This window comes from Peromyscus eremicus, chromosome 3 (assembly GCF_949786415.1).
Source record: "Peromyscus eremicus chromosome 3, PerEre_H2_v1, whole genome shotgun sequence".
NCBI lineage: Eukaryota > Metazoa > Chordata > Mammalia > Rodentia > Cricetidae > Peromyscus > Peromyscus eremicus.
The window spans coordinates 78,766,353-78,782,697 of NC_081418.1; the positions used below are offsets into that span (position 1 = coordinate 78,766,353).

Below are 16,345 nucleotides of genomic sequence, written 5' to 3' on the forward strand. Positions count from 1 at the left end.
AGACCATCTCTCCCTGAGTTGGAATTATCACTTCACTGAAGTTGTTTTCTGCTCCTTCCCCTGACCTTGGTGCCGCTTCAGAATCTCTCATTTTAGTCCTGAGGGGTAATATTCATAGTGCTGTTGTCAAAGCAAAATTGACTTCATAAATAGAAATCCTATAATAGCAGATTCAAATCATCTCTTGTGTTTTATAGATAACTGGCTAAGAGAAGTTAACTTATGGTGTCCTACTTTAAATGTGCTCTGTTACTATGGTAAGTCATTTGGTTTTCATCTTAAAATTCTTCAAAATTAAAATATATAATTAAACACAAATACAATCAAAGTATGCTTCCTTTTAAAATTCTAGGTTCTCAAGAAGAACGTAAACAAATTAGATTCAACATCCATAATAAATATGAAGATTACAATGTAATTGTTACAACGTGAGTAATTGTTACGAAGAAAATTTGGGGAGGTGGAGAGAATTTGTATAGTCCTCTTTTTTTTTTTTTTTTTTTTTTTTTTTTTTTTTTTTTTTAAAGGCAGGGTCTCCTTATGCAGTCCTGGCTAGCCTGGAATTTTATGTAGATTAAGCTGAATTCCAACTTGCCTGCCTCTGCCTCCCAAGTACTGGGATTAAAGGCATGTACCACCATGCTCAGCTAGAAAAATACCTTGTAGTAGTAATGTGTAAGTTAGTTTATGCTGGGACTGTGCAACAGAAGTGATAGAGTGATTTATGCTAACAATGAAGGCACTTCCTTTTAAATTTATTGTGTAAGGCTTTTTGTTTGAGTTTGTTTGGTTTTGCTAGCTCACTAAAAAAAAAATGGGGGTAAAATTTTTGTTCATTTAATTGAGAGCATAACAAAACTCTGTTAAGCTTAAGATAAAATTCGAGATCCCATACCAGTAATTTATATTTGTAACTTGCAAATAAGTGTAGATAATAAATATAATGAAATCTCCTACTCTAAATGAAAAATCTGAATTTGGGCAGAATAAGGAATACAAAGAAACTAATTCCTTTTGTTTGTGTCTTTCACCTTTTTGAGTTGGGTAGTCTCATTTAGGTGGGCTGGTCTTCAGTTCATGTAGCTGAGCACATCCTTGAACTCTTGATCCTTTTGCCTCCTGCCTTCCCCCAGGTGCTGAGATGTCAGGCTGGCACCACAGCCAGTTTTAGCATATCTAAATAGTCACTATGTGCTTAGAACTATGAGTGTAAATATGTGGTGGAAAGCTTAATATTTTTATAGGGCATTTAAATTTTTATTACTGCCATCTTCTACAGGAGTCCATTGTTGAATTTGTCCAAAATGTCCTTTTTCCTTTTTAAGGATTTAAGGTATTTCATGTATGAGCATATGTGCCTAAGTGTGTGTATATGCACCACTTGCCTCCAGTTGTCAGCAGAGACCAAAAGAGGGGTTCCAATCCCCTGGATCTGTATTTACATGCAGCTATGAGCTGCCAGTGCAAGTGTTAGGAACTGAACCCAGGTCCTCTGTTCAAGAGCAAGAAGTGCTCTTAACTGCTGAGCTGTCTATGCAACCCACCCCCTTGGAAGAGATTTATCCTTTTTTTCTTAAGTCAAAAGACCCTATATCTAGTCTTGAACTCTTGGGTGTTGACTGGTAGTTCTTTGACCCTCTTCTATTTCACCTTTGTGTTCTACTCTGCTTCTTGGAAAAGTTTTTGGGGCAAAGTATACAGCAGTGCTAGATTATTTCTAAATTATTCACAAATTTGCTGCTTCCCAAGTGTGTCAGAGTTGTCTAATATTGTGACATTTCAATTTCCTTTTTGGTTAATACTGCATAATTTGGGTTACACATATGTAAATATTCAGTAAAAATACATTGGTATTTGAGAGCTGACTGTTTATTGCTATCTTGTTAGAACTATTCAAAATGTCAAAAGAAAATAATTTAGAGGCCAGTGAGATGGTTTAGTAGGTAAGACAATTGTCCGTGGACCTTACAATGTGAGGAAGGAAAGAACATGATGTCTACACCTATGCCTTTGGTGTCAAAAATGTAATTACATAACCAACAATAAATAAATGTAATTAAAATACATTTTTAAGAAAAATGTTTTTAAAACTGACATTACATTGTATCCTAATAAACTCTAAGCGTCTAAATGGTATAATCTGAAACAACTCATTTTCTTTGCCCCAGGTATAATTGTGCAATCAGCAGTTCTGATGATCGCAGTCTCTTTCGACGGCTGAAACTGAATTACGCAATTTTTGATGAAGGCCATATGCTGAAGAATATGGGCTCTATCCGATACCAGCACCTAATGACAATTAATGTGAGAATGTGCTTTATAAATGGTTGTGATAAAATTTACCTTTCCTAACGTCGTGCGCACGCACATGCTAGCGCGCGCCCACACACAATTTTATATCAAGGAACCAGCATGCTTTGTCTTTAAGGGTCTTCTTGTTTGGTGGGCCTTGTGGCCACTGTCATGCACTTGTTTTCTGTTTCTTTTTCTTCAGTAATTCTTTAAAAATGTAAAGAAAACCAAAACCAAAAACCAAAAACTGACAAAACCTCTTAGTACTGTGTTGCACATGAGCTTCAGTTTGTACAACAGGCTCTACATATCAAGTATGGTTTATCTTTCACCACCTCATAGACATTGCTCCATTCCAAACGTGACCAGCAGTTTCACATTCTGCCTGAAGTACAGTTAGTAACTGACATCAGTATCTCAGCTCTCGTCTACATGGAACGTAAAACTGCTAGTGATTATAATTTTCTTGTGTTCTCTGCTGGACAAGGTAGACAAGAAGGGAGGGAGAGATGCTTAAAGAACACTAATCGGAGTTTTGTCTTCACTCTCAGGCCAGTAACCGTTTACTGCTCACGGGTACACCTGTGCAGAATAATCTGCTAGAGCTCATGTCATTGCTGAATTTTGTTATGCCACACATGTTTAGTAGCAGCACCAGTGAAATCCGAAGAATGTTTTCTTCAAAAACGGTGAGCATGCATGTTTGTTTTCCCCAACTGTGGAGGTGGTGTTCTAGACTCTTGACTCTCGTCTTTTACTCTTGTTTCCATGGCACACGTGCTATCACGTGAGCTGAAGTACTTGGTATACCTCTGTATAAATATATCCACCACAGTGTGGAGGAAAATAATGATCAATTCTATGACCAGTATTCAGGAGTTTTGAGTTTTCAGTATCTCCTAACAAACTGAGTAAATACGTCTTTTTTTTTTTCCTTGTATATCCTTTATTCGGCTTCTACTAATTCCCCCCCGCCTCCCGGCAGGGTTTCTCTGTGTAGCTTTCTGCCTTTCCCGCAACTCACTCTGTAGCCCAGGCTGGCCTTGAACTCACAGAGATCCTCCTGGCTCTGCCTCCCAAGTGCTGGGATTAAAAGCGTGTGCCACCACCGCCCGGCTCGGCTTCTACGAATTTTAATATCTTATACAGTTATCATTATCAAAATACCATTTTTTTTTTCAGTGTGCCACCACTGCCCGGCTCGGCTTCTACGAATTTTAATATCTTATACAGTTATTATTATCAAAATACCATTATTTTTTTTTCAAAATACCATTATTAAGACAAAAAAAACTTGTATAATACTATCAACTAAAAGACAAAGATTGAAATCTAGTACTTAATACCTAAACCAGAGAGGTCCTCCATCTTGGAGAGGGTGACTGGCCTTTCCAAAGCTAGAGCTAGGGTCTTAGAGTTTAGGATTTTCAGATACCCAGATATCTTGTCTGCCTAGGTACTGTTTTGGGAAGCCAGAGGCTTCTGGGGGGTAGAGCCTAGAGGTCTTACCCAGAAGCCTGATACTAACCAAGTGACTTCCTAACATCCCTTTAGATCTATAAGTCTACCATGTATAGTCTGATGAGAGGGAAAATAGTGTGTTCTCAGACTTAGATGCATTTCATAAGAATCTCTTGTGGTCCATGACTACAGAAACTATCATTATTAAATTGTTAGATTTTAATAGAGAGTACGAGCATGTGAAGATGCCCAGTGCTTTGTGCAGCAAGCTCCATTTTACTGCTTCATTCCGTGGCTCTTCTTCTCCACCTGCTGCAGAGCTAAGAGAGTTAACTGGAGTCAGGGGGTTCCAGTTCTTTGCTTTGAGCTGAGTGAGTGACCTTATCTAAGCAGCTTCATTCTTGAGCATCTTGCTTGAAGCTTGAGAGAACACCCCACCCCTAAGATCCTTAAGATGGCCTTCTTTGACTTTTCTGTTTGTGCATGTGCATGTTCAAGCCATAGGTTGACATGAGTTATCTTCCTCTGTTGTTCTCCACCTTATTGTTTTACTATTATTAATTTATTCTTTAATAATTTCATAAATTATTATTCAAAATAATGTTTATAATGCATTCTCGTCATATTCATCCCCCAGCTCTCTCTTAACCCCTTACCTCCATCTGCTACCCTCTTGTCACCAAGTGCTAATCCCACTTTCATATCTACTGTTTTTACTTGGCAACCCACTGGGCTTAACCAAATCTCTATCTACTGGAGCATAGATAACTCACCAGTGTCTATAGCATGAATGCAGTGACTTTGATTTCCCCAGCAGCTCTGACTACTATTAGCTCCTCTGGACCAGGCCTAATGACCCCTGCTCCCATCTGTGACTAAATATTTAGGGGCTCTGTCTCATGCAGGCCCCTAGGCAGTGTGTCTCCATTGCTGTGAGTTCATGAGTGCCATGGCCATGCTCTGCCCATAGGACAGCATTTCATGGCCCTCATTCCCATCATCTGACTCTTACACTCTTTTTATTCCTCCTTCCAGGATGGCCTGTCAGCTTTGCAGGGGGTGATGTGAGTGTCTTGTTCAAAGCTGTGCACTTGTTAGGCTGAGGGCCACACTAATCTTTCCACTGCAATGTGCACTAACCATTGCTACGTGTCCAGGGCTCTATGAGCTAGTTAGTCTGTTCCTATAAACCTGGCTTATCTCTGGACCACTGGTCCTAGTGCCCACCAGCACTTGGTACCTCTCCACGGAGCTGGAGCACCATTTCTGCTAGACTCCAGATCTGTATTTTTTTTTTTATAAGATCGTTTCTATGGAATGTTCTACTGCATATCATCTATCTGTTTGATGTTTACTGATTAATTGCTCCCATTTGATGTGCAACTGTAGAAATAGACTGGAAGATTTTATGAACTACTCTTCCAGCTCTAAGTTATGAGTCTAGAGGACCCTCCACATAAAGCTTTACTGCGTAATTTTTTTTCCCCCGAGACAGGGTTTCTCTGTGTAGTTTTGTTTCCTGTCCTGGATCTTGCTCTGTAGACCAGGCTGACCTCGAACTCACAGAGATCCGCCTGGCTCTGCCTACCGAGTGCTGGGATTAAAGGCGTGCGCCACCACCGCCTGGCTACTGTGTAATTCTTTAAAAGCACCAGCTTTAACTGGGTACTGTCCCTGTTTTTAATTCCTGTGATTTGCATCACATTATATTGACTTTGGGAAAGACTTTTTTTTTCCTTTTTTGCAAAGACATGGGTTTGTTGTCTCCTCCCCCTCCCCCTTCTTCTCCCTCTTTAAACGTGTACACTCATCTGATTTATTCAGTCAGTGACTGAATTGAATGATTGGGTCTAAATATCAACTAGTCTGGTTCAGATTTATTACTTCAGTAAAATACATGATAATATACCATGAAACCTCCAAATATATATGGAGCTTTAAATAGATTACAACTCAGAATTTAAAAGTGACTTTCTGGGCCCAGACAATAGCTCAGTGTAAAGCACCTGCCTGTCTTATCCAAGGCCATGAGTTTGACCCATACCACTACATGGGGGAGAAGCCCAGACAGTCAAATGTGCATTCCCATCTGTGATTCGAGGGTCTGCAGATTATGCATATTGTAATATGGGATTGTTGTGATGATTTAAAGGATGTTTTTGTTTTGCTTAGAAACCAGTAGATGAGCAGAGCATCTACGAGAAGGAGAGAATAGCACACGCAAAGCAAATCATAAAGCCCTTTATTCTCAGAAGAGTGAAGGAGGAGGTAATTCTTCATCTTGGTGTTTTGGGGATGTAATTATTTTCTTAAGAATTCTGTTTTCTTAGAAAAGTCATGAAGTGATTTTCCTTTCCCAGGTTCTCAAGCAGCTGCCTCCTAAGAAGGATCAGATTGAGCTGTGTGCAATGTCAGAAAAGCAGGAGCAGCTCTACTGGGGCCTTTTCAATAGACTGAAGAAGTCCATCAACAACCTAGGTACATCTGACTTCCACAACGTATGGGAAAGTGACCTTAGACTAGGGCCTGTGGTAATTAGGGTTATCTTCTTAAAAAGTCAACTGGGATTTGAAGACGTTTTCTTTTCGTTTTCAAGACAGGGTAGCCCTGGCTGTCCTAGAACTAGCTCTGTACACCAGGCTGGCCACAGACACAGAGATCTGCCTGCCTCTGCCTCCTGAGTGCTGGGTGTCTACTACCATTGCCTAGCTTAAAGAAATACTGAGGTAGACTTTAGTAATAGTTCTTTATCACTTTGATTTCTTTTTTTTAATGTGTATTCTTTGGATCACAGAAAAAAACACAGAAATGTGCAACGTCATGATGCAATTGAGGAAAATGGCCAATCACCCTTTATTACATCGTCAGTATTATACACCTGAGAAGCTGAAGGAGATGTCTCAGCTAATGCTGAAGGTAAGGAAGGGCTTATGCTATACTCTCACTGAGCTTTGCTGACAACACTGGGAAATGTTTAGGATGGTCTTGTGCTGAGAGTCAGGCTACTGAAACATTGGGCATATTCACCTTTGAACCATTGCAGGACTCGCACATGCTACCCAAGCTCTTCATCATCCATACTATAGCCCTATCCTTTAATACATTTTATAGGCAAAGATAATTTGAGGGACAAAAGAGAAAGGGCATACATTAGGCCTAGAGTCAGCAAACTGGGCCAATAACTCTTCTTGTTAAAACACAAGCATGCCCATTTATCTGTGTTGTTCTCTTAGGGTTTCTCACTGTAGGGGCAGAATAGTATTCCTACCAAGCCCAGAATACTTAGTATTTACCAGTTGACCCCTGGCCCTTTATGAGAAAAGTTTGCTAATTTCTCAGCTAGGCTTTCATAAAACACATTTTTAAGTTTTATAAAAGAGAACTAAACCAAACTAAAAGATCCCTCAGATATGTGTCCTGGTTAATGGGACAGTTTCCCCATTTACTTTCTCCACTGTTATTCCTTTGTTGTGTTTTTCTTCTTGTCAGTTTAGTCTTTATTTTAGACTCATTCTTTCTTAACCCCTTATTCTTTTTGGAGACAAATCTGTGTTGAATGCAACGAGTTGTCTTTTAATTATTTTGATATTTTAAACTTACGGAACATTTTAAACACAAAAAATACGAAAAATTCCTATAATGGACTCTCTGCCTGTGTTACTTTGACTCATTTTTAGTTAGCATTCATCATGATACTATTCTTGTTTCCTGTAAACCTCTAGATAACTTTACCAGGGTTATTTTGAATTTTTTTATTCAATTTTAAATTCCAAATTGTGGAATAATTATTTATATAGTAAGAGCAAAGGGTGTTTTTATATGTTAGTAATGTTTTGGTTTTTTGAGACAGGATTTCTCCATGTAGTTTGCTGGATCTCACTCTGTCGACCAGGCTGGCCTCGAACTCTCAGAGATCTGCCTAGCTCTGTCTCCCAAGTGCTGAGATTAAAGGCATGCACCACTACTGTGTGGCAGTAATGGTTAGCTTAATAAGAAATATTCAGACAAATACAAGGAAAAATTTTTTTCCTCTGTGTTTGAACATACTATCTCTAGAAAAGTTATGAATGATACCCCAAATTAATACTCATTTCTTATTCTTAATCTGTTGTACTAAAACGTTGTCTGGTTTGGGTATTTTTTCAAATGTGGAATGTTCCTACTAAATTATTCTCATCATATTATAAATTATGTATTATGTTTTGTTGTGTTTCATTTTAAAAAGGAACCTACACATTGTGAGGCTAACCCTGACCTGATCTTTGAAGACATGGAAGTTATGACAGACTTTGAACTACATGTACTTTGTAAACAGTATCGACACATTAATAATTACCAGTTAGACATGGATTTGATCTTAGATTCTGGGAAATTCCGAGCCTTAGGATGCATCTTGTCTGAGTTGAAACAGAAGGTATTTAAAAGGATGACTGTCTGTGTATCTGCCCAGCTGAAGTTTTGAAGCAGAGAGCATTAGAAAGAATGACTCTCCTTTGTTGTTGTCCCAGGCAGTTTAGTGTTTAGAATATTTGCTTTACATATCTTTCTTTCTGTAGAACTTCAAAGAGAATATAAAAGTCAGATTAAATCACATATGTGTTAATTTTTTAAATATTAATTATCATTTCAAAGGTAACTGATTTCTTCAAATGATACTGCAATTTGTATGAAATAGCTTAAATTTTCAGTGTTAATGTCCAAATAGTGATTATGTAGCTGGGCTCGTTGAATGATGCTGTTTCATTATAAAAAGGAGATAATAATCAAGCCTTCAACTTAAAACCTGACAGTTAAATTTCAGTTACTGAAGTTCAGAAGTAATGTGAATTTATCCATATACAAGGAAAAAATACAATTATCCTTGGTATCATTATTTGATTTTTATTTTAAAAAAATTAATGAACACTAAATAATTTTATCATGAAGAATTTTCTGCAAAGTTGCCAAAAGGCTCTTTAAAGAACTCCTTATTTTGTAGACCTCAAGGCTTTGGGTAGTGTAATGGTTTTACTTTCCTGTTTCTAATCCATAAATGTATTTCCACAGGGTGATAGAGTTGTATTATTCAGCCAGTTCACCATGATGCTGGATATATTAGAGGTTCTCTTAAAGCATCATCAACATCGGTACCTCCGATTAGATGGAAAGACTCAGATTTCAGAAAGGTTGGTATTACTGTCTGACACCACATTTGTGCACCTGCTAGCATTTTTAATGGAGAGAGCATCATAGAAATTTCTCATTATAAGTTAGTTTCAGGCTGTGTTATTTCATATTGTTACGGGGTATGTGTGTGTGTGTCTTGTTTTCCTTTAATTTTTTTTTTTTTTCCAGAATTGTATACAAGTATATTCTGGAAAACTGTGAGAATTGTGTGCTTTTCATAATTTCCCCTTTTATGTATTTTTATTTTTCCAGTGTTAGGGATTAAACCCAGGGCATTTCACATGCTAGGCAAACACTCTGTAACCAAGCCATGGCCTCAGCCCTGAATTTTTCCCCTGTAAAAACTATTCATGTTTAAGGCATCTTACTGTTTAATCAACATTATTTTAAGCTCAGATTTTTCATATTTTGAAGGTTTATTAAACTTTTAAAAATAAAAGTTCTTGTTTGGCAGGAGGATCTAACATTTGAGGCCAGCCTAGCTCCTGTGCCCACTCTCAACCCCTCCTAATCCCCCAAAAAACAAACAAACCCCAAACCAATTTTTACAGGTTTTTTAAAAAATGAGGAAAGTAGAATAATTTTTCTAGTCTGTTTAAGTGGCATTTGTATCTTGGTTTATTTTTATCAGCTAGGGTGAATTTTTCCCCCCGTATTAGTGTTAACAGTCAAAGTCATGGCAAACAAATCCTGGGATGCCATTAGATCATGCAGTTCTTGGTTCATCTGGTGTATTGCTGTCTACTGGTAGCTGTCAGACTGCTGAGAAAGTTAGACTGGATGAGTATTCTTTAGCCAAATCCAAAGTACCCAAAAAATAAAATAGGATTTCAATCAATCAAATGGAATGGTTGAACTGAAATGAGAGGGTCCTTCAGACATAGGACAGAAGAAAGTAGATGTAATGGGAAGAAAATGTATGTATGGCCCCTAGGTTTGCTTTCCATGTGAAGTGATTGTTTTCAGTTCTACATATTTACCATTTAGTGAAATTGAACCTAATCCATTTGTCTTATAGGATTCATCTAATTGATGAGTTTAATACAGATATGGATATCTTTGTATTTCTCTTGTCAACCAAAGCTGGTGGATTAGGAATAAATCTGACTTCAGCAAATGTTGTCATACTTCATGACATTGATTGTAATCCATACAATGACAAACAAGCAGAAGACAGGTGCCATAGAGTTGGGCAGACTAAGTAAGTATTGTCAGTTAAAATTTGGTCTTCATCAAATGCTGGCTTGATTAGTACAGAATAATTAGTACAGAATGTGTGCTGGATACTTTAGGTTTTGTTTTTTAATCAACATACATTGATGCTATCCATTATGTAAAGTACTGTGTACTCACTCATTTTCTAGTAATTAAATCAGCCTCCTACCTCCATCCCAATTAGTTCTACAGTTTACGAGACATATATTATCAGTAGTGGTAGCCTATAAGTGCATCACTTGAGAGGCTAAATCAGATTGCTACAAGGTTCAGGCCAGCCACCCTGACCCTACAGAGCAAGTTCATGGTGAGCTTGGGCTCCATAGAGACCTGAGCTAAAAATAAACCAGAAAAATATAATAAGGCAATCATGCTTGTCTAGCAAATGCTCCATCACCAGACTATCTCCAGTTCCATTGTAATGAGGTTTTATCAATAATTCTCAAAGCACACATATTTTTCTGTTCTCTTGGATCAGTAGGAAAGGATGGATGTCTGGATGTTTTAATACTTCTAAATGCCAGTCTCAAGTAGTTTGAATAAAAGAAGTTAATTATGGGTCTTTCTTATTCACTGTCCTATTGCTGTGAGGAAACACCATGACCAAGGGAACTCTTATAAAAGAAAGCATTTAATTAGGGTCTTGCTTACAGTTTTAGAGGCTTGATCAATTGTTGTGATGGTGGGGAGCATGGCGGCAGGCATGGTAGATGTGGGTGCTGGAGTGGTACTGGAAAGTTCTACATCCTGGTCCACAGGCAGAGAGACACTGGGCCTGGTATGGGCTTTTGAAACTTCAAACCTACCCCTGTAACACACTTCCTCCAAAGCTACACCTCTTAGGCCTACTAGTCCTTTTAAATAGTACCGCTCCCTGGTTGTGACTCAGCATTCAAATGTATGAACGTATGGGGGGGTGTTCTTATTCTAACCATCAGAGTCGTTTACTTACTGTTCTTATTATTTCTTGTTGAACTGTTAGAAATATTTATCTAAATAACTTTAGTGACCTATGGACATGTCATGTGTTTATTTATTTTTAGAGAAGTATTAGTTATTAAATTAATAAGCCAAGGAACCATTGAAGAGTCCATGCTAAAAATTAACCAACAGAAGTTGAAACTAGAACAAGATATGACCACAATAGATGAAGGTAAGCTCTTTGTAAGCAGAAATGCTGATATTTATTAAGGTATAGATTACCAGAGATCTTAACTAGTTTGTATGATTTGGAGGACAAAATAGGAAAAGATGTGCATACTTATGTCAAATACAACAGTAACTAAGATTTCTTTTGCCAGAATTGATAAAAAACACCTTGATTTTGAAAACGTCTGTCTCTTCCATCCGTATGATGGACACCATAATATCCTCAAAATAAAATCAAGTTTGATCTATAGCTTCATTCACAATTTTATGATTTGTCCACTAAATGAGTAACAGTATCAACTCAAAAGGTTAAAAACATATTTTATAGTGTAAGTAACTTTAAGAGCCCTAATACTTAGATCATTTTATTTTTACTAGTAAATATTTATCAAAATAGAGTACAATAAAATACACTTAAAATTTTTAATGTCATTTTTCAGATTGAATTACTTGGGCCTTAGAAACCTCAAGTAAATGACTCCTTTCTATGCCACTGTTAAAAAAGATAATTTTAAGTTTTTTAAGTTTAAATGTTTTATTCTTGTGTATAATTTTTAGTGAGTAGTATAGTCACATAACTTAAAACTGAAGAGATAGAAATGTGCAAATGGGGCTGGAAAGGTGGCTCAGTTGTTGAGAGTCCTTCTTAAGCTCATGAGTTCATCCAAGCCCATTGGGGAGCTCACAGTCCTCCTCCCCTGTGTGTTTCCTTTGTTCTGTGAAAGGTGTTTACCTGTTTGTTGTTGTTTGCAGGAGATGCTTTATTTCTTGCCCATAAAGCTAAGGATACAATGTTATCCTTTTTACTTTCAACTGTAATAATTGTGTTTTTAGCTGTGGCCTGCTTTCATTTTTATAAAAACGTGCTGACGCTGGGCCTAGAGTATGTGTATTCCTTCCTTCCTCTCACACCGAGTTCTTTTGCCCTGTGAATGAAGTCATAATTGTAGATGAGTGTGTGTATTGACAGCATGGTTAAAGCATGATTCCTCTTAGTCTGTTTCTCTACAGCTGGTCTTGGGCTCAGATTCTGCAGTTACATGTATTACCTGAGCACCTGCCAGTTTGAAATGGAGATTTCCAAATTCTCTATTGCACTTACCTGCTTAGGAACTGTGGTGATGGTACTCTGTCGTCTAATTCAACAAGCCTTCTAGTTGTATTAAGTGGAGAACCTTTGCTTTATGATAAAAATTGTGGGATTCTTTCTTAAAGCAACTGGTTAATTACACTTTTGAACTTTTAATACAGAAATTTTGATATAAAAATGCTGGAAAGATGGTATGAAGAAAAGCTCACTGACTGACAGCTTTGATGGGTGCAGTCTGTGCTTACTCCCTCTCCTCCAGCACTCAGGATTTTAGACAAACACTTTCTGAGTTGTTGCAAACAAGTGATTTTCAGATATAATCACATTTCCTACTGAGATTTCTCTCAGTTGCCTTTTTAATATATTTTTTAATGAGATTTATTTACTTTGTTATGAGTGTGTGTGTGTGTGTTGCCTGCATGTATGTTGTACACTGCTTTTGTGCAGTTTACACTGAGGCCAGAAGAGGGTGTCAGATCCTCTGGAACTGGAGTTGTAAGCCAGCATATGGGTGCTTGGAATTGAACCCAGGTCCTTTGGAAGAGCAGCCAGTGCTCTTAAATGCTGAACCATCTCTTGCCAGCACCCTTATAATATTTTTATAGTTACTTTCTTTTGAAACCAGGGTCCTACTAAAGTTTACCCTTTAGATGTTACTTTGGTTCTGTCTGTAGTATCTTTACCCTGAAAAGACACGCTTTGCTCTCCTTGCATTTCTTTAGGGTGGTACCAGTTAGTTTAGGACAAGTATTAAAACTTGGTGCCATGGACTGTCTTCAGGTCTGTTGAATAAGCTTGGGGGGAAGGGGATCCAGGAACTCCTGAAGGGTGTGTCTAGTGTTCTGTTCCCCACACTTTTGTGTCTTTTACCAGAGAATACTGCAGGTGAAAGTACTCTTGTAGTTTTGTGAGAGAAGTGATTCATTGTGCTTCATTTCAGCTGTGTAACTCAAAGTCATTTGTAGTTTATGGCTGCTGCACACATCAGAAATATTTGTGACTTCATTCACAGCTATGCCGTTACCAGTAATTAGGAAATGAATAACTCAGTTGCATGGTTAGGGCAAGTTGGTTTTTTTTTTGTTTTTTGTTTTTTTTTTGTTTTTTTTTTTTTTTTGAGCTGGACCGAACCCAGAGCCTTGTGCTTGCTAGGCAAGCGCTCTACCACTGAGCTAAATCCCCAACCCCTAAGGGCAGGTTTTTAATGAGATGGCACTGAAACAAATTGGGAATGAGTTTTTTTGTTTTCACAAAAAAAAAAAAGAAAGAAAGTATGTCTTAGAAGCCTGGATATTTCTGTGTAACGTTTCACATCATTTTCTGACCTGCAGCTGATGAAGGGAATATGCCAGCAGATATAGCCACATTACTAAAAACGTCGATGGGCCTGTGAAGGGAGAACTCAGAAGTCCCGATTGATGAGGAAATATCAACTTGGTGCACTCAAGGACATTCACATCACAGTGACCATGGGGTTTATGAGCATTTGTAACTTTTTATAATTTCATGTTGCATTTCTCATAGTATGGACAGCTTTTTGCCACTAACTGGATTCTCCAGATATTCACATCCTGAAGATGTTGAATCATCATTTTACAAAGCAGTTTTCTGAATGGGGATTAGTTGGTGATTGTTTGTAACAAATATGCTAATGCTTTAGAAATGTCAGTATTTTTGTAATTATTTCTACCTCCAAATATATATATATATATTGTCTTTCACTGGATAATGTGTGTAGATTTACATGTGCCTTATTTGACAATGCTTACGTCTTGTTTTTGCCTGTCTCATTTGAAGTTTTTATTATGTTAAAGAATGAAGCAGTATAGGTTGTTTAGCCTTCATTTTATTGCTATTTGAAGCAGATGTTCACCAATGTCAGTAAGAACTTAGCCTGAATTGAAAGGTGGCATTCCATCTATTAACATCCCCAGGTCCTCTTCCTACTTGTGTTAAGACACATTTGTTTGCCTAGGCACTAAGTTGTTTTCCAGTGGGTAGTAACTGAAGCCTTTCTCCTTCCTGCGCTGTGGCTCATTCCTCCTCTCGCTTTCTTTCTGCACGTGTGTGCTCACTAACCGCCTGCTCTGGTGTGTGCTGCCATCTCTTTCCTTTCCCGCTTTTGCTTCTCTTGCTGTTGCTCAGTCACTTCTGCTGCAGTTGTCCACATACTTCCTGCTCCCACACACAGACCGGCAAGTGCTGGGGACGCTCTTCTAGGCCAGCAGAACAGGTTAATTTCAAGTTCCTCACTTCAAAGGAGACTGCACGTGACTTCACACGAAGGCAGCACTAGGTACTGTGTAGAAATAGGTCATTATAAATTCTTACCAAAATATAATTTCCCAGTTCCCAGGATTTCCAATACAAGACCACTGAAGAGAAGCCATTGTTCAATTCTGGATCAGTGTGGGTGACAAGATGAAATTTAGGAGTAAAACTGTCTGTATGATATTTCAGGCTTTATTAACTGTTCCTTTACATTTTGCCTGTCAGTCTATATTGCTGTTTTTATTATACACCAGATTCTTTGTACAACTTGTGAGTTTTATGTGTTTTGTTTTTATTATGTAAATATCATTATAAATAAACTTATTTATAAATGAGAGATTTCTTAATTATTGGAGCTCATACTTTTCAAGACGTCCTGACTGCTAAGGTGCTAGGTAAGCTGTTAGAAGGTTGATAGGCTTCTACAGTGCTTTTTTTTAGGTACCCAAGACTCGGAACTCCTGACTTAGTAGATATAGTTTTGATGCTGTATGAATATATCAGATATATCAGCACTACAGGGCTACCAGGAATCCGCAGGTGTCCGTGCTACCTCCTGATCACAGTACCCAGATCACTTAGCAAGTTGTTGGGAAACATACCTCTTAAAGCCACGGTGAATTTCTTAACTTTTCTGTATGAATGTATCTCCCACAGTAGACTCTTTTGTTGTGTTATAGTCATATTTCTTCTAATGAAATGTAGTTGGAGTCTCCCTGTAATATTCTGTTATTATGTCTCGGGCTTAATAAAAATATTTGTGATCATTGTTGTATTTCACAACCTTTGTAAAGTTTCTAACCTTCTTTCAATCCTTCCCCATAGAAGTATATAATATTGAGCAGAAATGGGATCGTCTTGTGTTGAAGATATTGCTTGGCAATAAATTGGGATTTGTTACTTAGAATGAATCCTTAGATGTTGCTTCATTGGGCTGGTGCCATTAAATATCACAGCCCATTATTTACAGAGAGCATACGAAAGCCACAAGGTCTTAATATCATCACCAACTGAGGTAGGCATTTTATTGGCTTGTTTTTGGTTTTTCTAGACAGGATTTCTCTGTGTAGCCCTGGCTGTCCCTGAAACTCACTCTGTAGATCAGGCTGGCTTTGACCTCAGGGATCCATCAGCCTCTGCCTCTAGAGTGCTGGGATTAAAGGCATGTGCCACCAATGCCCAGCATGAAGTAGATTTTATTTTATTTTATTAGTACAAGTCACACATGGATAGTAAGTGTGTCTTATGTGTCTTGGACAGGTAACTTTGGCCAACAGGAGTTATAGAGTGAAGGTGTGGATGGATCAGAAGATTGAATTTGCATTTGCACAACACTTAAGCAGTCCATAAAGGAGAAATCTACCCTCAGTGGCTTCCTGACATTTAAAATTATGTTAAATATTGCCCTATAAAACATGCTGTGGTTACATTTTTACACTTGAACTATGAATCATAGAAATATGTAAGACTATCTTATTTTGAGTTTCTATTTTTGCTAAGTATTATATTCATTACTTTCCCTAAATTATATTTCCATTAAAGACTATCTTTAATGGAATGGTATGTGGAGGGAAATGCTTATATATAATAGGCATTATCATCTCCCTTCAAAGCATTGTTTGAATATTTCTTTAAAGATTTTTTTCTGTAGATACTTTAAATCACATGCTGTCTACCTATGCAATGAGATTCTTTTTTATT

At 37.7% G+C, this 16,345-nt stretch overlaps 1 protein-coding gene across 3 annotated transcripts in view; it reads left to right on the top strand.

Moving 5' to 3' along the window:
• Smarcad1 (SWI/SNF-related, matrix-associated actin-dependent regulator of chromatin, subfamily a, containing DEAD/H box 1) overlaps positions 1-14,981 on the top strand; it is a 72,588-nt gene extending 57,607 nt beyond the window's left edge. For all 3 annotated transcript variants that reach the window (XM_059257904.1, XM_059257905.1, XM_059257906.1), the window contains 12 exons: positions 198-257; positions 353-428; positions 2,169-2,304; positions 2,844-2,981; positions 5,926-6,021; positions 6,114-6,231; positions 6,548-6,669; positions 7,979-8,167; positions 8,800-8,918; positions 9,938-10,120; positions 11,178-11,287; positions 13,705-14,981. In XM_059257904.1, coding sequence (XP_059113887.1) covers positions 198-257; positions 353-428; positions 2,169-2,304; positions 2,844-2,981; positions 5,926-6,021; positions 6,114-6,231; positions 6,548-6,669; positions 7,979-8,167; positions 8,800-8,918; positions 9,938-10,120; positions 11,178-11,287; positions 13,705-13,766 — 1,409 coding nt within the window. In that variant the 3' untranslated portion in view covers positions 13,767-14,981. The remainder of the gene's footprint in view (positions 1-197; positions 258-352; positions 429-2,168; positions 2,305-2,843; positions 2,982-5,925; positions 6,022-6,113; positions 6,232-6,547; positions 6,670-7,978; positions 8,168-8,799; positions 8,919-9,937; positions 10,121-11,177; positions 11,288-13,704) is intronic.
• The last annotated feature ends 1,364 nt before the right edge of the window (positions 14,982-16,345 follow it).